This window comes from Mixophyes fleayi, chromosome 1, assembly GCF_038048845.1.
Source record: "Mixophyes fleayi isolate aMixFle1 chromosome 1, aMixFle1.hap1, whole genome shotgun sequence".
Lineage (NCBI taxonomy): Eukaryota > Metazoa > Chordata > Amphibia > Anura > Limnodynastidae > Mixophyes > Mixophyes fleayi.
Window position 1 is genome coordinate 384,965,821 of NC_134402.1, and position 25,355 is coordinate 384,991,175.

At 40.6% G+C, this 25,355-nt stretch overlaps 1 protein-coding gene across 1 annotated transcript in view; it reads right to left on the minus strand.

Moving 5' to 3' along the window:
• The window catches only part of RASGRF2 (Ras protein specific guanine nucleotide releasing factor 2), a 220,697-nt gene that overhangs the window by 116,235 nt on the left and 79,107 nt on the right, over positions 1-25,355 (minus strand). The window contains exons 2-3 of the mRNA XM_075180063.1: positions 6,255-6,361; positions 3,632-3,779 (exon numbers count right to left, since the gene is read on the minus strand). Coding sequence (XP_075036164.1) covers positions 3,632-3,779; positions 6,255-6,361 — 255 coding nt within the window. The remainder of the gene's footprint in view (positions 1-3,631; positions 3,780-6,254; positions 6,362-25,355) is intronic.

The window sequence follows — 25,355 nt, forward strand, 5'->3', positions numbered from 1 at the left end:
CCCGCTTCACACGGCTCTGCTCGAAAAAGGAGAGCTACGTGCACCTAACAGTAGTGCATGCAGCATTGCCCATGTATACAGGGCCGGATTTACCGCTAGGCAACCTAGGCACCTGCCTAGGGCCTAGCGGCTCTGGGGGGGCACAGCTGGGGGGGACGTCGGGGGAGGGGGGGTCGTGTGCCGCGAATCGGGTCCCGGCAGCCTCTTCTCCTCTCAGTGTCTCAGTGATAGAGAGAGGAGGAGAGGCTGCCGGGACCCGACGAGCGATCACGTGACTCTTTCTCTTTTTTTTTTTTTTTTTTTTTACATCTGGACTGACGGAGGAGGAGCAGCGCGCAATAGAAAGGTAAGTAAAACAAGGGACAGAAGTGGTGATGGTGAAGGGGCACAGAAGTGGTGATGGTGAAGGGGCACAGAAGTGGTGATGGTGATGGGCACAGAGGTAGTGAAGGGGCACAGAAGTGGTGAAGGGGCACAGAAGTGGTGATGGTGATGGGCACAGAGGTGGTGAAGGGCACAGAGATGGTGATTGGCACAGAAGTGGTGATGGTGATTGGCACAGAGATGGTGATTGGCACAGAAGTGGTGATGGTGATTGGCACAGAAGTGGTGATGGGCACAGAGGTGGTGATGGTGAAGGGCACAGAGGTGGTGATGGTGAAGGGGCACAGAATTGGTGATGGTGATTGGCACAGAGGCGGTGATGGTGAAGGGCACAGAGGTGGTGATGGTGAAGAGGCACAGAGGTGGTGATGGTGATTGGCACAGAAGTGGTGATGGTGAAGGGCACAGAGGTGGTAATGGGCACAGAGGTGGTGATGGTGATTGGCACAGTGGTGGTGATGGTGATTGGCACAGAGGTGGTGATGGTGATGGGCACAGAGGTGATGGTGAAAGGGCACATGTGATATTGTGAAGGGGCAAAAGTGACAATGAAGGGGCACAGTGTGATGATAGAGGGACAAAAGTGACAAGAGCACATACTTGGATTTATGCGTATTATTTTTGCAAACAACTTAAGTATGTATTTCTGCCCTGACTTCAATATTTATTATGTTGTTTTGACCCAACTACTTAAAAAAACGGGACTGCTTGGTAATTATTTAGGGGTGCCTTTTTCTGCAGCAGGGTGGCCTTGCTCTTTTCACATGTTAGGTACGCCCCCAAAGATGCAAGCCACGCCCTCACCTCCTTTGGCGGCGTGCCGCCGCGCAGCGGCGGCACATGCTTTCATACTTTCATATCTACTTAACTATAGGGGTATATGGTAGGCATGCGGCGGCACATGCTTTCACTTCTACGTAACTATAGGGGTATATGGTAGGCTGCAAAAATATAGTGCTATGGATTGTTGCAGGGAGGGGCCCCAAAAACAGTATCCTGCCTAGGGCCCTATGAGGTCTAAATCCGGCTCTGCATGTATATTATGGGGATAGGAAGAGTTGGAGAGCAGCCAAGCACTGTCTAAAATTATAGCCACGCCCCCATGCATGCTGGTCATGCCCACAGGCGGCATGGTGTGGAAACCCCCCTGTACAAATCCTGCGTTTGCCCCTGGGTTCATAGTGAAATGATAAGCCACATTCTCACAAATATTAGTTCAAACCATAAAATGGCTGCCTTTACTTCATTGTTTTTTTAAAAAAAATAATAATCTAGCAGTGTACCATATCTGAACAGAAATGACACCAATGTTGCATGTGCATTGTCCATATACTGTGCATACTATTAGAACATTCCCTATCAACAAGTTCATCACATAAAACAGTAGCTGCCTTTCCTGTCACATAAATCTTTTGATTTAAATGTTTAACACCATTAATCTTTTAATCACTGTCCTCAGGGGTTGCCATGGCAATTTAGCGTGCACAAGAACCTGGGGAGTAATCCATTTTGATCTCATGGCTGGGAAGCATACTATTCCAGCTGCTAATCCAGCTGCTCTCCTGAAAAGCATTCCAAACAATGGCACATACGCATCTTATCAGGAAATGTAATAATATTGCTCTTGTCATTTTAAAGCAATGTAAGATATTACTTTAATCTGCAATACATGCAGGCAAATGAAAGTTTGCTTGATATAATTGTTTAGGCGAATTTCTAAAACTCACCCAAAAGGAAAATAATGCACAGGATTCCCACTGGAAACTTTACCTTAAAATTCATTTGAATTTAATGCAGTGTGGTAAATCAGATCCAACCAGAGGACAGATTAAAGATATCAATCAAAGTACACAATCTTTGTAGCGTCTACCAAATTACCTTAAAACAGCAGGATTTTCATAATGTTTTCATTTTTTTCTTTGATGATTATTTGTACAAGCCCTTACAAGTCCTCAGGGGCAGTATTTTAATATATTGCTTAAAACACACAATAATACAAAAAAAAAATTAGAACTCTTACTGGAAAAAAAAAACCAAAGGAATATCTTATGTCTGAGAGCTGCTTAAAGGAAACCTCCATGTTCAGAAGAAGCTATTGTCAAGGCAGGTTTCTATCTTTTCGTTCCCTCTAAATATTACAATTGATTTTATGTGTAGATGTAATTGCATCCAATGCACAGATCTGATCGCATTTCTAAAAATAAAAAAAAAATCCCTTCAAAGTGATGCCAGCTAAGAGCTGAACCCAGTGGTCAAACTGGAATATAGAAGTGGAAAATGTAAGTGAATGGAATTTGATAGTTTTCCAATGAAGGCAGTAGGAGAAGTGGCGCTAGGGCAGGGATCGGCAACCTCCAGCACACCTGCCAGACGTGGAATGCCGATCAGCTTTTTTGTGGTACACTACTATGCGGCATAATACAAATTGGGGACACTACTGTGTGGCATACTATGATAGGGAGCACTACTGTGTGGCATACTATGATAGGGAGCACTACTGTGTGGCATACTATGATTAGGGAGCACTACTGTGTGGCATAATATGATTAGGGAGCACTACTGTGTGGCATAATATGATTAGGGAGCACTACAGTGTGGCATACTATGATTAGGGAGCACTACTGTGTGGCATACTATGATTAGGGGACACTACTGTGTGGCATACAATGATTAGGGAGCACTACAGTGTGGCATACTATGATTAAGGAGCACTACAGTGTGGCATACTATGATTAGGGAGCACTACTGTGTGGCATACTATTATTAGGGAGCACTACTGTGTGGCATAATATGATTAGGGAGCACTACAGTGTGGCATACTATGATTAAGGAGCACTACAGTGTGGCATAATATGATTAGGGAGCACTACTGTGTGGCATAATATGATTAGGGAGCACTACTGTGTGGCATACTATGATTAGGGGGCACTACTGTGTGGCATACTATGATTAGGGAGCACTACTGTGTGGCATACTATGATTAGGGAGCACTACAGTGTGGCATACTATGATTAGGGAGCACTACTGTGTGGCATACTATGATTAGGGAGCACTACTGTGTGGCATAATATGAATTGGGGGCAATATATATATATATATATTGTGTCCATGGTTTTGATATAATGCTCCATGCTTGGCCTCACATTTTTCCCTATTCCCTATTTTTGTATTAGACCATAATTATGTCACTTCTCAAAATGATATGAAAATATTAATAAATAAACAAGCACTTTCCATAGACAAATACCTCTGATTTCAGCCTTTCAATTTCAGTGTCTTGATCTTCAAGCTGTTGCCGCAGTTGATTAGCTGCAATTTTTTCTGTTTCTACAATCTGTACCAAGTGAATATACTTCTGCATCAAAACTTCCCGCTCTATCAGGATGTCTGAATAGCTGCAAAAAATCACAACAAATTTCCATTAGTTATAGTTCATCATACATAAAAAAATAATGTTTTTGTCGGTCGGTTGCAGAGCTTATTCTAGTTCCCCGCAGGGCGAGCTAGTGCCGACCTGCCCTCTGGTCAGTTATGAGTAAGCCACTATATAGTTCCCCTGCTCCTCTTCCAAGTTCAAATCTGGTGGAAGCCTTGTGTTGTAGAAAAGGGTGAATGGAGGGAGCAGTGCCATAAAGAAATGAAGGACTAATGTCCATATTTAACTTTTGTGCTGCCTTACGCCACTTTTGCTCTACCACATCCCATGTAAGTGAAATAAATAAATGTATTGCTAGTAATGACAGCACAGTGGCGAAGTGGTAGCACTTCTGCCTCACAGCGCTAGGGTCATGAGTTCAATTCCCGACCACGGCCTTATCTGTGCGGAGTTTGTATGTTCTCCCTGTGATTGCGTGGGTTTCCTCCGGGTGCTCCGGTTTCCTCCCACACTCCAAAAATATACTAGTAGGTTAATTGGTTGCTATCAAAATTGACCCTAGTCTCTACCTGTCTGTCTGTCTCTCTCTCTATGTGTGTGAGTGTGTGTCTATATTAGGGAATTTAGACTGTAAGCTCCAATGGGGCAGGGACAGATGTGAATGAGTTCTCTGTACAGCGCTGCGGAGTCAGTGGCGCTATATAAATAAATGATGATGATGATGATAATGAAAATATATTGGATTTTTTTTATACTGACAGTAAAGAAGAAAAACAAATATGGTATGGTAAGATGATAATAAGAAAGAAGAGACAACATGACCTCCCTGCTATTCTGCCACTCTAGGCTCAGGCCTATGTTTCCTTTCTACAACCCTGATCATAAGTAGGATGGAGATTACGAAGAGATGGATTCTGTTGCTTTGACTCTGTAATATAGAGGACAGGTTACTTACTTTCTGGCCTTGCCTGGAGCGAAGTGGAAGACTTTTGCCAACATGAAGAATGGTCATAACTTGTACTGTGAGCAGACAGTATTATTTATATATTATATATTATTATATTACTCTTGTCCATGCAAAAGGCCTCCAAGTATTTACCAATGTGGATAGAAGTCCTTCCCTACAAATCCCTATCCTGGCCCACAATGGATATTTGAAAACATTCTTCAATTTCATATGAAAAAGTATTGTAAATGTTATCACAGGTTTGCAGTGCACTGGTGAGACGAGATCCATACGGACTCTATATATTTCCAAAAAAACATACTGGTAGGTTAATTGGGTGCTATCAAAATTGACCCTAGTCTTTCTCAGTGTGTGTGTGTGTGTGTGTGTGTGTATATTATGGAATTTAGACTGTAAGCTCCAATGGGGCAGAGACTGTCGTGAGTGAGTTCTCTGTACAGCACTGCGGAATCAGTGGCGCGATATAAATACATGGTGATGATGATAATGATGATATATTTCCCTCACATCATGAACCAAGCTGCCTATGAAATACAGTTTTGACTAGGGATGAAATAACCCTATTATGGCCATGGAAAAAAAAAGTGCAGTGAAACGCATTTGCCCATGGCAAAACAAAACCTTCACAAACAATTTAGAATACCATAACAATCCTATGGCCCCTATTTATGCATGATTGCAGAAATAGCCCATTAACTATCATCTCTTATCGATTCTTTCTAAAATGATTAGAGATGGATTATCTGATCAATCTATCAATTCACTCATCCTGGGATAGTGCTTCTGATTAGCATCTGTGCTCACAAAGACTGCATAACATGCATAAAAATGTGCTTTAACGAGATGTGCATTCTCCTCTGTGGCAGACCTTAACACAGTGGTAAGAGCAGCTAACACCATCCTCAGCTGGCGTCAGCTATTGAGTCCAGGCTCCAAAAAGCAAAGCTTGATAAACTGGCCTGTTTCGTGGTCCCTATAGATAACTATGGGGACAGTGGTTCTGATCGTTGCTTTAGTGAACACCTCAGATATTGGTGATATCTACGGTATTACACTGTTAATGTAGAGCTCATTAACCTAAATTTGCCATAATACAGTGAAAATGGCTATGAAAGGGTTGACAGATAGGCCCCTATTTGTTTTAACAGTGATCCTCATAGGGATCACTGTTCCCTACAGTAAACAATGTGAGTTACATGTATTTACCACTTGGTTAGGCATCTTATATCAATGAAACAGAAGAAGGCACACCCATGCAACATGGAGTTTTCAGACCATTCTTTTTCAAATTAAATAAAATAGTTACCCATGCAAACTACTACTGATTCAGTTATAAGTACAGTATCTCAGTTCTATGAAAGTAAACATTCCAAGGAGGAAGCATGAAAACACCAGGCTTGGTGAGCCCATGTAGCATGATCACACTGAAATCATGTATGCGTGAACATCCCCTAATAAAATGATTAGAAATATTCTTTCACAGCCCAACTGTGGAGGCTACTGAGAAATGTGCTACAAATTCCTTACCTTGCTTGGTGGATGGCTTCTACCCACTCATCTCTGTCAGTCTCCTCCTCACATCGCAGCTCCAATGGTTTCTGAGCCTCATGGCCAAAGGTCACAGTGAAATAGTGCTGCAGATATTACAGGAGAATTATATTGGCATCACGTCTGATATAGTCATGGAAAACATTAAGAGCGGCTAGGACATTAGAAAGAAATAACACCCAATAGTAAGACATAATGAACTACTCGGAAATAACTGAGCTGCTACCTTGGCTACTAATCTCCTTTTTGGTGGCTTTTTCATTTTGAAATGAAGGTAAAACCAAAATAATTAATATACTTGATAGTTAATATACTTGTATAGAAAGCGTATTGCCAGCAAGGCTACCACACTAGGCATTATTTTGATACTAAATTAAAAGAAGAAATTGCATCATTCCATACCTAAAAATAACTGCAGTAGAAGACACTGCCATTTTCAAAGGATTTAAACCCTACATAGTTAGTCAGCTTTTGATCCCCCATTACAATCCATTTTTTTCTTCTGCATGTAAATTCAACCATCACAAACTACACAGATAGCCTGCCTGTTGTCCATCGAGATCCAGTGCATAACATGCAAGGTATATATTAAACTGCTTTGCACAGAACATTTTTATTTGATACATAACAAGATATGCTAATAAAATCACCCAACTTTGCAGCAGAGAGAGCAAACAGAATTTGCACTTCCCACATAGGATATAATATTCATTCTTGGGGAAAATAATCTTAGTAAATAAATACAATATAAATCACCAAAATCCAGTAACATAATATAGTCTTGTGTACGTTTCTTAAAAAAATAACTTTGTAATATTGAAATATTTAATGCTTCCATTCACATAATTCTGTGTGTATTTATTTAGATACATTTAAATGAATGATTTAACCTCGCTGCAAATTTAAAAGTCATGTTTTATTTACTGTACTTATACCATACTTACCAACTTGTTGGAGCTGTCTTCCGGGAACCTGCCGGGGGAAGGTGGGCAAGAGGGGGGCGGGGCGCCAAAAAGCGCGGCATTTTGGATCCGCCCCCTGTGACGTAATGACGCAAACGCGTCATTTTACGCTGGGGAATCACGGCATTTTGGACTAAATTCGGGAGATTATGAGTCCGGGAGACTCTCCCAAGATGCGGGAGTCTCCCGGACATTCCGGGAGAGTTGGCAAGTATGACTTATACTGATATTCAGGCATTTCCAAAGCCTATAAATATGATATACAAACAAAGCTTAACACAACACACAGGTTGGCTGTGTGAAAGGAGAAAGATAAATTAGTGTTAGGAAACAGTGCAGGATATTATAAAGATAAAGAGACAAGTAATAAACAACTGTACAGCACTGTGCAAATCTGAGAAGTTCGGTTTTATTGACTGAACGATTTGCATCTAGAAATAGTTATGAATAAAGAATACCACTATACACCCCAATTATACCATCATTCTGAGCAAATAATGTGCTCCTTCCTAAAAGATGGCATCTTCCTATGCAAATCCATAAGCAGCAACATAAAACCAGCCACAACTCTCACGTCACATTAGTTTTTGCTATTATTGTTTTGTAAATGACTGGTGACAGCCAGTTCTTTAAATAAACAGTTAGCAGTCAAAGGGGATAAAGAGCAGAATCAACCTATAAAAGAAAATTACTAACATGTGTTTTTTTAAACTGAGATTGATCACACATATTAACATTTATTTTTATTTTTTGTATTAATTTTCCTTTTATTATAGCAAGATCCATTCTGACCAACAGAAAATAAGCCTCTATATATAAAATAGATGTAGGCTTCCATAGATTAATGGCTGCCTGAATAAAAGTATAATAAAGACGTATTAATTTAAGACATATTTAAGAAACTAAGCAAGAAGAAAATCAGGGTGTAAAATAAGATGAGTGGTCACAATCTATAGGTGCCATCCTGGTGCAGTGATCGGAAAGCAGAAATGATTGGTTGATCTGCTCCCCAAGAAGTTATCCAATGTGTTCATCTCCTTGTTTACCTAGTTACCTCTTTATTTGCAAGCATAAAGCTCAGTGTATACATCTCTGGGCATTGGGATAATGAGAGCTTGTGCATCCATCGGGGGTCATTTGTTTTAAAGCAAAAAGTGCCTGCCAGCTAGTTTAAAGGATGACAAGAAAGCTTTATTGCATTGCATTTAGTGTTGTGCACTTTGCGGCTGACAAATGATAATAAATCAATGCAGAGAAACCTCTCAACAGGGACCGCAAAGTAACTGCTAGTAAATATTTATGATTTCTTAATCCAGACTTTAATCGCAAAAATCACTCCTATGTGTTAAGACAAGAATAACAATAATTAGCTGTGTAAACTGCTTTATTTGACTTTCAGTACCGAGAGAAAGAAAAGAATACTATCTAAGTGGGGCTCTCCTTTAGCTGGGGTATCACTATTTGAACATATACATATTAAACTCCCTCAAAAGAACAAGAAATATAAATATTGTGACAGAAGCTCTGGGAGAGAAGTGAATGTCAGGTATATAAGTCCTAGATTCCGGTCATTTGTATTTTAAACCACCAGAGAGATTGGTTAGGTGTGCGGGAAAAGCTTCCCAGTGCAGGTTTCACAGCACACTTATACCCAATTTACACTGCCTCAAAAACCCGGGTTATTGCCGGAGCAAGACCCGATGACCCAGGTCCATGCTCACTGTGAACGGGTCCAGGGGCATCTAACCAGGTAGGATGACCAGGGAATTAGATCCAGGTCTTTTGGACAGTTATTCCTGCGTCTGACCCGGGTAGACTCCAGTCTGAACGGTGTGACACAGGTTTTTCAACCCGGGTCTCACTGAAAGCTATTTAAAAGCGGAAAAAAAAAAAAAACTTACATCACAAGAGGAGCCAATCAAAGCTCCTCTTGTGATGTTGCCATGGAGAACCAAGCAGACTCGTGTTCAGAGTGAACACGGGCTACCCGGGAATTTGCCAGGGTGTCCTGCACTGTCACCCAGCAAAATCCTGTGTTCAAAAACCCGGGATATTGACAGGGCGGCAGTGGTATAATTAGGAGATGCACCTCTGTGCTGCCTGTAAAAGGCTGCAGCTCTGATCACACTGTCTGGGGAGGAGGTCAGATGGCTCCTGAGAGAAATGGCAACATTGGTTTGTTGGTGTGATTGTTTGGTTTAAGTGAGGGACACTAGGCCCCTTATTCTAGGATTGTATTTATATCTTGTTTTGCAAGCTGGTGAATAAAACTAGCGTACGTAGGCTATTACACCTGAAACACTGGACTTGTGTGATTTATCTGGCCGAAGTACAACTGTCCACCTCAGAGGACGGCATCCCCAATACGATCTTGTCACAATATATATATATTTATATATGTTCTATAAGAGCAAAATAATGTTTTGCAGATGTTATCCTGAATTAGCATTCCATATTTCTCTAATCATCTTGGTTATTGCTCTGCCGCTCTCCCCTGATAATAGAAAGAACTGGTACCCAACAGTCCAGGGGGTAAATTTATAAAGCTGCGGGTTTAAAAAAAAAAAGAGATGTTGCCTGTAGCAACCAATCAGATTCTAGTTATCATTTATTTATTACATTCTACAAAATTACAGCTAGAATCTGATTGGTTGATATAAGCAACATCTCCACTTTTTCAAACCCTCAGCTTGAAAAATTTACCCCCAAGAGTCTATAAGAATGAAACCGCTGCATTGATTCACATACGCAATGAATAAAGTGGACCAGTCACCTACACACAACTACACATTAAAATTAACAGACAACATATAACAAAACATGTGTCACAGGTACTATATGTTACAGCCACATAGTCACTATTTATTTATTTTACACATTTGCATGAAGTCAGAAATCTCTAAGCAGGTATGAAATATTTATGAGAGCATGAAAATCTTGTAAAATCACACGTAGTAGCAGTATGCTCAGTATGTGTCCAAGAAACTTCTGTGACATCATAAAACTTTAAGAAGCCCATTTCAGTACATTAGAATGACAGCATGAGAATTAAAAATTAAAGCAGGAGTCACAAGAGAGAGATGGAGGGATCCTGTTTTATTGCTGATTTTTCATTGGAATTAAGATTTTACTATTTTTGCTAACAATATTATATATTAGTAATATACCAGTAATATTAATGTTACATTTTAAAAACTGCAGGACATGTTCACTTGTAAATTACCAGTGACACCGGAAGTGAAATAAGTGTGATGCTAACCAGTGGAAGGTCAATATTAAACACTCTATTGACCCATTTTGCATTTACTTGCAGTGGGCACGAGAAAACAGAGCAGGCAGTGTTCAAAAGATGCTGCTGCACCACCACTGCTCTAAACCGAAACACAAATGGGTATGGGGTCATTAGAACCAAAAGAGTCATGACCCTGTATCCATTTATATGCCTTTTCTAATGCTAAAACACTAATAAATCCATGATTTTTTTATGCTAGTGACTAAAGTGTCCTAACACACACATCAAATTCATGACACAATGGAGTGAACTAGCTAAATGTTGCTGCAAGACTGATCTTCCTCTCTCACCGCTCCACATCTGCTCCACCACTTTGCAAATCCCTACACTGGCTCCTTGTGTCCTCCAGAATCCAATTCAGATTACTCACCTTTACCTACAAAACCCTCAACAACAACACCCCTGTATACATCTCATATCTCATATCAAAATACTCCCCCTCCCACCCTCTTACATCTACTTCTGATCTTCGCCTTGTCTCATCTCTGGTAACCACCTCTCACTCCCGCCAGCAAGACTTCTCCTTTGCTGCTCCCCACTGATGGAATTTTCTACCATGCTCAATCAGACTTTCCTACAGCCTTCAAATCTTTAGACATTCTATGAAAACACATCTCTTTTTTAGAGGTGGCCTTATCCCCAACACTATTCACACTAATGCACGCTCACAACTGTCCCAATCTCCACTCTGAGCCACACTTGCTCCTCTTATTTCAGCTGTGCCTTTCCCACTTAGAATGTAATCTCTCTACTGAGCAGGGTCCTTCATACCCTTTGTTTTCATGTCTCCATTTACATTGTCTACCTAGTATGTCCCTTTTTTATATATGTACTGTTTTCCCTACTGTACATCGCTGCGGCCTTAAAAATCTACGATGATAAAAATAATAATAATAATAGGGGATTCTCATTATAGTGTGACCATTCTAGGCTATCTAGTCTAATGCTATTTTCCACTTTAGAAGGGGGACCCCACAATTGTTGCACCCCTGTTTTAGTGGGGATCTGCCCATGACCTATAGCCATGGTATATTAGGATCTTAGCCCTCTAGTGCTCTGCTGCTCATCCTACCTCGTTCCTCAGATCCATCTATCTATGAACTTACTCTCCGGGGTTCCAGCTCAGCTTCTTGACTCCTTTGTATCCTGGTTGCTGTACCCTGCTCTGTTCCTTAAGGAGGACCGCTACCTGCGGTTAGAGAATAGCCAAGCCTATATTGCCTTGCGGGGATCCCTGTTGAATACATCTCTTTCCGTTAGATTCCGCACCTCTTGGAGGTTTGTCATCACCTGAACAGGCTTCAAGGTCTATTCTAACATCTGATACCATGACAGTTCTTTTAAGTTGTTTACTGAGGAATTTAATGTAGTAATTTCTATCTCCTTTCCTAATAATCCTCTTCGTCTGATGCCCTTTCCTTTATCCCTATAGTAAAGACTTTTAAAGTGTCCAGTTCCTTGGGATCATCTCTTGGTTGGGTCACAGTCGTTGATGTCCTTGCCTAAGAGGCCGCCCCTCAAATGCACAATTAATGCTATTCTAAGTAACTTCTATATTAAAAACAGGGAATGTTAGTTCCATAAATTGCAATATAACTTTAGCTGACCAACTCACGCCAAAGACTTTCTCTTTTGGTCAGTCCTAATGTTACTTAATGAAGCTTGCCCTATATAGCTCAGACCTGATCAGCGACCACACTTCTACGACTCAGCACATTCAAGGACTTGTCTCAAATCACACAACCATTCATTTGCCACCATTTTTTCTATTTCTCTGTATAACTACGTGGTCCTGCATAACAACAATATTTTCTACAGTCTTATACAATAACAATTCCTACCGACTTAAGCGTATAAAGTATGAATCCATGAATACAGACAGGACAAACAAAGGTTAAATGTGATTAGCTCTGGCTGTAAGAGGTAATCATAGGTGAAATCCTAGGTTTAAATCCCCAAGTACTCATTTTAAAAGTCAATTATCTCTATTGTAGCCCTAATGCTTTACCCATGACCAGTCTACCTCCCACATCACTGTAGAAGCATTCAAACCAGAGGTTTTATAAAGTCAGCATGACCAGACTCATGTTTATTTACTCGTAAGAGTATTCACACTACATAGATTCACCATAAAAGTTACAGGACTCTCTCCCTCTCTCTAATTTTATTACACATTTATCTAGCCTAATAAAATGACATATGGTACACGTGCAATACATAGTAAAAATATAGTTCTCTTATCAGTACACATTCCTTTCTTCATGGTAAATACATTATTCTTATATGTCAGGAGTTGAGCTTAACTTGATCATGTTTGATATGATATCATCAGCATCCTCATTTATTTATATAGCTTCACCAATTCCGCAGCGCTGTACAGAAAATATTTGTCATTCACATCAGTACCCTGCCCGATTAAAGCTTATAGTGTAAATTCCCTAACCAACACACACAGACAAGTTAATTTTGTCAGCAGCCAATTAAACTATCAGTATATTTTTGGAGTGTGAGAGGAAACCGGAGCACCCAGAGGAAATCCAAGCAAACACGAGGAGAACATACAAACTCTACACAGCTAAGGCCCAGGTCGGGAATTGAACTCATGACCCCAGCAGCTGCCACCAGTCTTACTCTGCACATGGGCAACAAGTGCCCTGGCTCTGTGACCAGCAGCACTAATGATGCCAAAGAAAATTACCAGGTACACAACTGGCTGGCAGGAGTGACAATACAGAACAAAAGCGAAAACCTTCTTCAGAAGCAGACGAGAAAGTAGGCTCGGTTGAGATGAATGAAGGACAGTCATGGGTTCCAACAGCTGACTGGTTCCTCTTTCATGACTCCAGATTCCATTGTCTGTCTTTTCTCCAACTGTACCGCATTACTGGTAACTGAACAGAAAGACCAGTCGCCAATGGCTGCTTTATTATTGGTGGCAGCTAATGTTTCTGCCTTACAGCAGCCAGACACACTTTCCCCACCGTCAACTACAATTGCTATTCCACTAATTTATAGATCAATTATTCCCCACATCTCTTAGATTTTTAGCTCATTTGAGCATGGTCATCTTTTCCTTATGTTTCATGTCATTGTGTGTTATTTCATATATATCATGATACCCTGATAAATAATATCTTACTACTCTATCCATAAAGGATAATAATATTAATTACACTCGCAGTCAACTCATTCCTCTGTCATTCTGTAGCAGGGCTTCTAGCAAACCGTTTACGGACTCTCTTACGGCTATTTATTTTTGTTTTCCGTGGATTACAAATAAAGAAGAATTTCCTTGGAGTTCATGTGCATTGCAATTTTTTTTTAAATAACTTCCAGTGGATTACAATTACAGATAAGGATTTGCCATGCATAACAATGTAAGATTTCCTGTGGATTAACACTTTTTCGTGGATTTTATCTTTCCATGAATTACAATTACAGATGAAGATCTCATTGGAGGATAAATAAAAAATTACTATATTTTTAATTATAAAGTAGTTTTATGTTTTAACAAAATTTGATTTAACAGTTGTATGTTGAGTTTTATTTACACATTTTTATAATTTTAGTATAATGAAAGGGGGTCTTTACATCACTATGCTGAGTAAGAAGCATCTCAAGATTTACAACTCTGCTACATGTAGTATAGGTACCACTTGTTTTGATAGAGAAAAACACCTTGATTTAAATAAATAACCCTCTATAATACAGCAGATATTATATTGCTTCTTGCACACGAATGAAAGAAGCAAAGAGATTCTAGTTCTAATATACGCCAAAAAAATCATATGATATATGTATGATCAAGGAAGAACGCACAATGAAGAACATCATCTTCAGAGGTGAATCCACAATCAGTCTATCAGAAGTGGCTAACTAGTGCTGACAACCGTCATCATCAGCAGCAGTGGCGGAACTACCATTAGTGGAGCTGGTGCGGTGCGCCAGGGCCCATGGAGATAATGGGGGCCCGCTGCACGGGGAAGTGTGGGCCCCGGATCCCTCCTCCCCGCACTAGGGTCCACAGCTCGCTAGTTCCGCCTCTGATCATCAGTGTGTATTTAGACCAGCTTTCAGGCTTTCGCAAGTGATACGGCTATTGACAGGCGTATGTCCTGGCGGATGTGCTTCAGTTAACAATTACGTGAACTTGCTCTTAATGTCCCCTGTCTGCATTTGCACACCCCTTACCTCCCTCATTCCGCCTCACCAAGCAAAAGGATGCAAACTTACGAAACCTGCATACTGACGTATGAGTATGCCTTTTTTGTAGTTATGCACAGTACAGATTTGCATACTTTACACTAAGCATGAGCCCCACAGTGTTTATATGTGCTTCCGCATGCAGCTTGCACTTGTGTTTTTTGACGTACATGCAATGTTAGTGGGTAAGAGGCCTAAGAAAGGCCTAAGAAAGGAGTACATCATTAAAGTAGTATCATACAGAGTGTAGTATATCATTATAGCATGCAGGTGTTTTTGTACCTTCTGCAGTGGTCGCAGTGGGCTGGTATACCCTGCGAAAGCCGGCAAATCTTATAACACATTTTCTATTGCCGCGTGTGGCGGTGCTGGAAATTCAGGGTTATAGTAACTTTTTAGTGGACAAACAGGCACTGACTGTGGCCTCTGTGTGACCTTATTGTGGCCTCTGTGTGCATGCTCTGATCAAATTTCATTTTGTTTTGTGGTAGGCTCTGTACAGCAATCAGTATGCAAAAACTAGTCATTACCCATCTATCATCATCATCATCATCATCACCATTTATTTATATAGCGCCACTAATTCCGCAGCACTGTACAGAGAACTCATTCACTTCAGTCCCTGCCCCCCATTGGGGCTTACAGTCTAAATTCCCTAACACATACACAGACAAACAGGCACAGACTAGGGTCAATTTGTTAGCAGCCAATTAACCTACCAGTATGTTTTTTTTGGGAGTATGGGAGGAAACCATCTATGGATGCTTATTTAAAATTTCAGCCGTTTATAAGGACTAACAACCTACCAGCCTATATTGTCAGAACTTGATCTTACCTTATATTGCGGAGGTCTAATTACTATTTATTTATTATTTAAACACTAGCATGAAGATATACTAGTCACAATACAAAACACCTGATTTACAGTTTCTATGAGTGGAAAAAATGTTGCTACAATTTTCGTATCTTTTAAGGTACGCTAACTGGTAATTGCAATGCACTTCACTTAGGTACAACTTTGGACTGTAGCAGACAACAAAATCTGGAACAACCTTGTGCACCGAACCAGTGTTTTTAAATCATTGTTTAATAACTATCTATCTTTATTAATTTCCATACACTATAATACTGGTTTGGAATGTTCCCTCAGAAGAGTACAAAGATACAGCTGTAGTGTTACTATGGAAACCAGCAGCAATCCCACATGTATTCTAAGACATCTACTGCACTTTAATGATTGGAGTAAACAGACTCCATGTAATATTGCTGCTCAGCTCTGAACAATGTATCTAATGTACATCTGCTGGTAAATGATCCCTAGGGCGCGCTCAGTCCCAACAGTAGATTACATGTGTTCACTGCAGAAAAAACTTGCAGTAAAATAAATAATTTACATTTTATACTCAGAGCTACACAATAAAACACTAATAAAACTAATATTTGTTTTGTCCTGCGGAACAATATACTATGAAGGGTACACCTATGTATAATGCAGCTAAAATATAGTTTTATTTTGCTTATTTATTCACAGCAAAATTCATCTACTTTACAAATACATGTCACTCTATTATCCTCTATTCTGGTGTACAATACCCTTGATGTGGCATAAATTTGTATTTGGGTTAAACATACTTTAGTTCACCTATGACTAGGTAGGGTGAAATTGAAATAAACAGCAAATAATTTTCTTAATTTGGTCACATGTTTTCGATGAAGGAGGAGTGTCTGCTGCAAATCCAAGACATATATGAAAATCTCCGGTACATTATATACTCAAACTTGCCCACTCTTTCAGAATGTCAGGGAGACTTCCAAATTCTGTGTAGGTCTCCCATATTCTCAGGAGAGCAGGCCATATTCCCGCATCTTGCTGAAGTGGGCGTGACAGCGTCCTTGATGACGTGATTTGATGCGAATTGCATTATTTTGGCCCCACCCCCCACAAAAAAATTACATGATTGTATTATTTTGCTGTGGGTGTGGGGTCAAAATGGCAGGACGTGTGGTGCCCTGCCTCCCTCTGCACTTATGATTCACCTCCGGAGAAAAAAAAAGATATCTATATATCTATCTATATCTATATCTATATATATCTATATATATATACACACACACGCGCACATACTTGTATTTATTGCACCGTGAGGACCCATGTCTGGAACATGGCGTATATATGGACACCCCTTTCTTAATGCCCTGTCGACAAGACAATTATATGGGTATGTGTAGGAGCGGTTTGACACCAGAGTTACCACATCAGATTTACACTTTGACTTTGCATAAAGTATTGACAAAGTGTCATGTATTTTGACTGTCTGAGGACATCCACATTCCCGCATACATAACTTAATAAATAATAACAATGGTAGGGAAAATTTTGTGTATCCTGGCCGTCTGAAGACACTTACACCGACACTTAGTCATGGAGGCTACAACCCTGTTCAACCACTACGCATCATTTCAACAAGTTTGATCACTCTTTAAAGCTGTTATGTGGTTCTTTATGTAGAATTTCACCTCCGACCAGTTCCAATCTTTCAGTATGGATGGCTTAGCCATGAGGCACGCAACACAGTCTCGCTTTCCGGGACTCCGGCATGTCTGTATAAACTTCAGCAGGTGTTTCTCCACAACCGAGACCTCCTCTCTGTCCCAGGATTTCCTCCGCACTTCTTTGCAACCTGAAAGAAAGTAGAGTGGTCCATTATGGCTCCGCAAAATACAGAGAAGGCAAAGTTCTTTTGCCTAGCAAAACTGTGTGCTACACCTACCTGTGGAAGCCATGCTGGGCACTGGTCCCATGTTGCCAGGTCCATACACCGCCTGTCTTCTGACGTGGAAGTGTCGACTAAACGCTTGGCCACTTGTACCTGTGTCACGGGGGAATTGCTCATCATTTGACATGTCACTCTAAAGTTGGATCGGTTGTGAAAAGCAACAGATATGTAAATGACCGACGTAAAAGTCGAAAGCATACAACAGACACCAGATCCTACTGTCCGGATCAATGTGCATCTCGTACAAATTCTTGGCTTTGAATTCGGCCAGTCTGCCACTCTCGAGAGCCATTAACAGTTTGCTGATCTTGGCAAGTTGGAGGTACCTTCTGGAAATTGGTGATACTGCCGATTCACTCTGATGTCGTGACCAAGGAAGTCTGTCAACTGTTCTAGTTCTGTGTCGTTTAGGTTGAGGATATTCGAGAGAGTGGCAATGTGCTTTCGAAGCTTTGTGGAAGACAGCATGTGGGGATGCTTGGCCCCACACTCTTGGGCAAGCAGTCGTATGGAATAGAGTGTGAAAAGTCAGCTGGTCTGGTGAACATGTAGACATTCTGGCTGTCCACTCCACATTTGTCACGCTTTTCTGTGAGAAGTTCCATTGCAGCTTGCATGGCTGGTGTCAGCAGGATGGGGACTTTTCTCCCTCGCTTTTCTTGGATTTCAATGCAAGTGAAGTGCCAGCAGATCTTCCTCTCAACCTTGGAAAGCGCTAGAGACACATCTTCGTGGAGATCCGAAGTATCTTTTGAGAAGGTATTCAGCAACATTTTTGAAACTTCCTCTTCCTTTCTTCGATTGAACAAGATCACCTGTGCCAGAGTAACTTTTGCAAGTAGTGCCCAGTGGTTAACCGTAGATTCGGTGGATAGTCCACTTTGGTAGGCTTGCTGCTTCTCATCGAGGTACAAGTGCATCTTTTTCACATCTTCCATGAAAGGTAAGAACTGAGGCATGTTCCACTTGGACTAAAGTGTTTTCAAGGCAGCCTATAAGATCAACTTGATCCATCGCGCCTCATGTAGCTTCCTGAAATTTTGTGTGTTTCCAACCGTAGCAGTGCAGCCCTCCTTCATGGCTCAGCACTGCAAAATGGTCTTTGCCCGACCTTGAGTGCCAGCAAAGGTGTCTTAAATGTATCTGTCTCCTCATCATAACCAACTACCAGCTTCACAGCGTCTACTACCTACAGAAAGTTCGATGGGCGGTAAATTCTCCCATCCTCTGCAAAAGTGTAGCTCTTCTGGCCTGTAGCAGTAGCCTGCCCATTTCTCTAAGCTTCGAACGGATGTACTCGTGCATACCAACATCTGATCTGACCCGGTTGAACAGATGCTGTCCCATCTGCATGATGCATCTGTTATTTTTGACTGCGAGCAAGACTTACTTTATCCTGGGTCATATCACTCAAGAGCTTTCAAAAGCCACTACTGATGTCAGGTGGAACAGGCTGAGCAAAGGCGCACAGTGACTGGACTCTGTTGCCAGGTGTGAGCTTGTTGCCTCTTCAGTTTAGCTTACATCTCTTCATGTGTCGCCACAGTATTTTCTTGCAAACAAGCCCTGGCAGGCTACACAGTGCATGAAGCATCCAGTATCCATCTCTTTGTCTGGAAGTTTGCATGGGACCAGAACGCCATGGCCTGCCCTCATTCCCTTAGCTTTGTGTGCAAAGTTGCCCGTATTGCGAAGATGTGCCATTTGCATGCACCTTTCTTTCGAGTGCTTGAGGAATTTCAGGACCCAGGCTACTTCAGTCTCATTGCGGTGAACATGCTTCATGTGCCGGACAATTTTAAGAGGGGCTTCTCACAGTAAAGGCAGTGCTGCTTTTTGCTATACGCCCTGGAACCCATCACTGTTTCTGGATAGCGTTTGGACAAACACCACGTCGTCTCTCCGACCCTCTTTGTTTAAAACATGGCTAGCAGAAGGTCAGGAATGGTCGTACATAGAACTCATCTCTGGGTACCTGCACTATGCTGTGCTGGTGGGCAACTGGGCATCACCGCTGATGTCTGAGCCTGTCTTGTCCGAAGTGTCATGTTATAGTCCGAACAGCTCTCTGGTCTATAGTAGGAGCTACCTGTGGGCTCTGTCATAATTCACTGTCCCCGCTTTACCTTCAGCAGCAGACGGATGACTGTGTCTTTACCCGTTTGGTTTATAAAGCGTCGACAGGTTGCAGTGATTTCCTCTTCCTGCTCCTGCTATACACTTGGACAGTACACTGGCCTTTAGTGGTGAGATGCACTCACAATTTCTCCCCCTTCACATTGGACACATGCACACTTTTGTTCCGACAAATGTGACTCGCGGGGACCTGCCAGATTTTTATGCGGAGCATATCAGCAAGGTTCCCTGCATTGATAAGCCTTGAGAAGCTTTGTGGAGACCTCAATTTTTATCCGCACTGTGACTCAGGTCCCCACATTGTTGGTGTGTAAACAGGTCAATGTCCCCACAAGCATATCAATGCAAGTACACACATACACAGTCAAAGTGCATTTCAAAATTCTGAGTCTGAGATCCTGATGTGATAGCCAATGGTTCTATCAACATCATCACCATGCAAACCCACAGCATCAATGTGGACTGCCAATCAGAAAAAAAATCACTGTGTAATGAATATAAATGAAAAACAAATAAAACTATGCAAGAAATACTTGGTGTGCTGCTGATTTGTGCATGGATAGAGTGATGAGACACTAGACTAAGTCAGCTGCAGAGATAGTATCCAGTAGTTCAACTAATCATTTGTGTTGCCATCTCTGTTCTTCCTATGGTGATCTCCGCTACCTTCTTGGTGGCAGTATCAGCTGCCAAATATAGGGAACAATTGTCCTGACAGTGGTATAATACTAAATAAAATCAGCGGGCACACAGCTACTCCAAGCTGGTAGATAACCTGCGCAGCACAAAAGCCTTTTTTAAAACCAGAAGATGAAGGAGGTACAGTGAGGATAAGAGGTGAAGCATAGTCATGATTGCCAGAAGCTGTTTTAAGAGTTCTACGATGACAAGTTCATGTTTCATATTTCCACGTGCCACTGTCTCTCTTCGTTCCTACCGTACCACATTAACTGCGCAGAAATGCCAGTTGATACAGACTACTTTATTACTGGCCGCTGGTAATGGTGCTGCCTTACAACAGAGACATGCAAAAGCAGCTACAATCGTTATCCCACTACTACCTTATGTATCAATTGTTCCTTACAACTCTTAGATTGTAAGCTCATCTGGGCAGGACCAGTTTTACCTTCTGTTTCATGTTATTCTATGTAACTTGTTTGTGCTATTATGCTTTCAATGGACAGCACTGTGTAACTTCAGTGCTTTATGAATAATGGATAATAATAATAATAATAATAATAATAATAATAATAATAAACAAAAAAACAAGAGAAAGGAAAACACCCCAGTGGCAGACAATAGAGATGAAATAAGGAAACACCTCACAGCCTTCAGGCTTGCAAAGGGTTTTATTTATTTCATCATAAGCACTTCTGTACTCTGTAGGTATCAGAGCTCAGCTGTACGAAGAAGACAAGAACCATACAGACAGACAAGCAGAAACAGACACAAAGGGTCTGACAGAATCGCAGACACAGGACAAGGTCAGAAACAGGACAGAAGCCGAAGCCACAGACAAGGAACAGAGAGCCAAGAAGCTACTGGACAGGGACAAGAAATAAAGCAGTAACAAGGAAGCTGGCAGAGAGAATGACTGGGCCAGTGGCCCAAGCCACAATGACCTAGCAATGCCATTGTGTTTTGGAAGGACTTAAATAAGACTTGAGGTAGCTGGGAGGAACTTGTAATAAGCCAGGAATACCACATAACCAGCAGGATAGAGAGATCAGTACGAGAAACAAACCACAATACCACGCTAATTGTCTCACAAGTTAAGGAGCAGTGGGAAGAATATAAATGTCCTGTTTAGAATCCCAGCAGAACTTGATAAAGGAAATTATTAACAATTCCACAACAACCAGTCAGACAGAAAAACGCTCTTGGGGCTATGGCTAACACCACTGTTCTGCTTTGTTATTAAATAGCTCTCAGTTTGAACAACATTTCCTGAAGTTATCCAGTCATTCTTAGCTGACATTTGAGTGTTAAATGTTATTAAATAGGAGATAATATGTCCCAGAGTAACATTTGTATTATGATGATTCTGTGCAACAAATGTGGTTTATCTGTGGAAACAAAGCCCATTCTGCTCTCCAATCTACAGTATTTGTACAGAAAACAATGTTGGTTTTGTTCTGTTTACAGACTTCAAACATAAATTACTTGGAAAAAACAAAACTGCCCATTCTGCAGAATTCACATTCTTTCAGATGTGATGAATCCTGTTTCTGTCCTTCCTGTCAATAATTTAGTTTGCCATTTAACTCCATTAATCTCTTTATGTTTGATGAAATATTAAACAAAACACCTAAGCAGGGACAGAACACGACAATGCTGACCTCATAGCAAAATCTAAGGTGATGCCATCCATCCTCCATTGGCCCTAGCTAAACATGTGTGGGGTTCAGCGCATGCAAAAGGTCTTTCGGTTCATGTGACTGCCCCATGCATGCTCAGAAGCAGAGAGCAGGCTCTTGGGAGGACAGACTGGCATCGCTGGGTCCCCTCGCCTCCAGGCCCTGTAGTCGCTTTGCCTCCTCAAATGGCAATAGTGCATCTTAGGTTGTTCACACCTAATGTAGGACAGAGACATAGTCATTACAAAAGACTATGGCTGGCTAAAGGTGGTACTGTCATGTACACTAGCGCAATTTCTGATGATCTGTTTCTTAAAAGAGTTTTCATCCCACATCAAAAAAACTGCTGGTTAAATTCTAGCTCTTAATGAGAGACATTCCCAAAAGTGGTAGTAAGGGTTTCACTGTGACCAAACATAAAAAACTTTCATTTTGAATTCTGCCACCTTTAAAACAGATTAAATTTGAATTAATGTTATGGTATCAGCAAATTTGACACTTTCACAAAAACATTTTTTTTAACAACTTTATTTTGTCTTACAGATAAAACTATAGAATCAGTTATCAGCAACAGCTACAAACATAAAGGTAACATCTACACAAAAAAATAGTCAACAAAGTCATTACCACCAAGGTTGCAGATGTGATCCACAGATACCCTAGTGTGCAGGTAGTATGACAGAGTGCCCATGAGTATTGAAGTTACCTAGTAAAGGTAAATACTAAAAGAGCATGGGCAAGGGACACAAGGGAGAGGAAACTGAGGCCAACTCCCATGTACCCAGCAAACCCAGGATGGAAAAATGCAGAGAAAATAAAAGAACATCAAGTTACAAGTGGACATTAAATTGGACATATGAAAACTACCAAATAATGTCTGAAATGCAGTTACTCTAGGGATTTTGGTGAAATGAAGTATTAGGGCAACACAGTGGCTTAGTGGTTAGCACTTCTGCCTCACAGCACTCGGGTCATGAATTTGATTCCCGACCATGGTCTTATCTGTGTGCAGTTTGTATGTTCTCCCCGTCTCATTTTCAACTCCTTCCACACACACAAATTTCACATTTGAAACATGGTGATTACATCTTAAATTTGTATGTTAAAAATATGTTACTGTAACATTCTGGCATATTTGAGAGCAGTGGTTCTGCAAACCGTATCTTGGTACATTGCAATATTTGTATAGATCCAAGGTTGCAAAACTGCAGCTTCCTTTCTGCTGGTATGAAAATATCCGTCGATTTCTACTTAGATAAAGTGCTCAAAGATATGCATTGAAAATTGCGGTTTGGAATAAACAACATTTTAATACCTCCTAGCTTGATCGATTACATAAAATACAGCTTTCAATGACAGTGCTACTTTTGTGAATTGTATACCACTAAGACTGATTTATGCGTTCATTAAATATATTAATCAAAATACATTTAAGCCCATTAGTCCCCTTCTAAACCCCTCATATGTTTCTTTCCTAAATAATTGCTTGTTTCCATGACCAACTCATTCATTCTGTTTGTTTGTCCTTTTTCTTTTTGAGGTTTTTTATATGTATTGCTAGTGGTTATCAATACATTATTGTATTCTCATAATTTATTCAAAATTAATATTTAATACAGCAACCTAGGATTCACAAATATAATGTATGGATTTCAAAAACTAGTAAACCTATATTTTAAGTCTAATAAACCAGAGCCTACATATTAAGTCTAATAAACCAGAGCCTACATATTAAGTCTAATAAACCAGAGCCTACATATTAAGTCTAATAAACCAGATCCTACATATTAAGTCTAATAAACCAGATCCTAGATATTGGGGCATATTCAATTCTTTTGAATCCCTGCGGCGTTAAAACTATTACCGTTATTACAGTAATAGTAAGCTGGATTTCAGTTCGCGGCTCAGGGAGCTGCGAGCTGAAATCCAGCGAGAAAACTACCGTAATAACGGTATTTACGCGCACTATTACCGCAATATCGGTAATAGTGCGCGTGCTGCAAGATTTTGGGCGTTTTCGCCAATTAAATATGCCCCATTAAGTCTAATAAACCAGATCCTACATATTAAGTCTAATAAACCAGAGCTTACATATTAAGTCTAATAAACCAGAGCCTATTTATGAAGCAATACAATGCCCCAAAAGTACACCACCGCAAATATAAGTATACTTCAAATTTATGAATGTTGCATCACAGCAGATAACGTGGATATCTGTTGCTTTGCATTTCATTTCGTTTTTCTGTGCCGTCCCCCTAAAAGAGTATGGGCAGTGCTCCTTAACTCAATTCAACATGTTTCGAAAAAGACAAATTTTCGGAATCTTGTTATGCTAATGTACGCCAGCTGAAGCTGGTGTACATATTCATATATGAAGCTTTTCATACCTTTTAATTTCTGTCCAGCTGTGCTCAGAAAAGCAGAGCTGGACGTATATAGCTTTGATCGGCACATGCTCACAGAAAGTGAAAGGAGACACAAAGACACCGTGGTAAGTCTATTTTTTTTTTTTTACAGGAACAGCAGTTTATCAGAACTGCTGTTCCTGTGAAGGTTTTTTCATAAATGTGAGAAATAGTTCAATCGTAATCAATGCGATAAGGATTGAAAACTATTTTTCATGGTTTGCAGTCCTTGTTAAATATGCCCTGTGATGAAATGTAGTATATCTAATGATTGTTATTTTCTGTTGAATTTTTTATGTAACCTTTCAAAGTGTATTTTGTTAACTGACCTGAGTCCGACCTAGGCAAGTATCAATGGTCTTGTGAAAGTAGCCATGCCTAGAGACAGATAAAATCTCTGAGTAGTTTGTGTATGCAGAGGCCGAATGAGCAGAGGTGAGAACTCAGGTCCTGGGAAAATGCCAGGTCTCAGGACATCCATAATTTACTGTGAAAGCCCTGTGTCATTTTGGACATCCATCTGACTTAGGTGAAAATAAAATTCCTAAGGTGGGGGTGAAGAGCCTGTAAGAGGGTTTAAAATCTTCTGCTTTAGACTTTGCATTGTGCATTTCAGGAGGGAGTCTATCAAGACTGAAATGTCCCATACTTCTCAACTGTGTTACCTCACATATCAGGTCTTAACTACTAAGTAGTGACTCTGATTTTATTTCCTATTTTATTTCTGAAACTCATGTGTGCAACATATTGTATGTATTGTTATTAATTTTTGTAAATAAGCCTTGGAAATATTTTTCAGATTAAACATATTTTAATCTAGCGTATTCTCCTTGATTCTTTGTGAATTTATGAAGCCCAAGGAGGTTCATGCTACATGTGTATGTGATTTAAGTGTGAAACATTAATAAGTGGCTCTGGTGAGCGTAAGGACACCATAATAAATCCTCC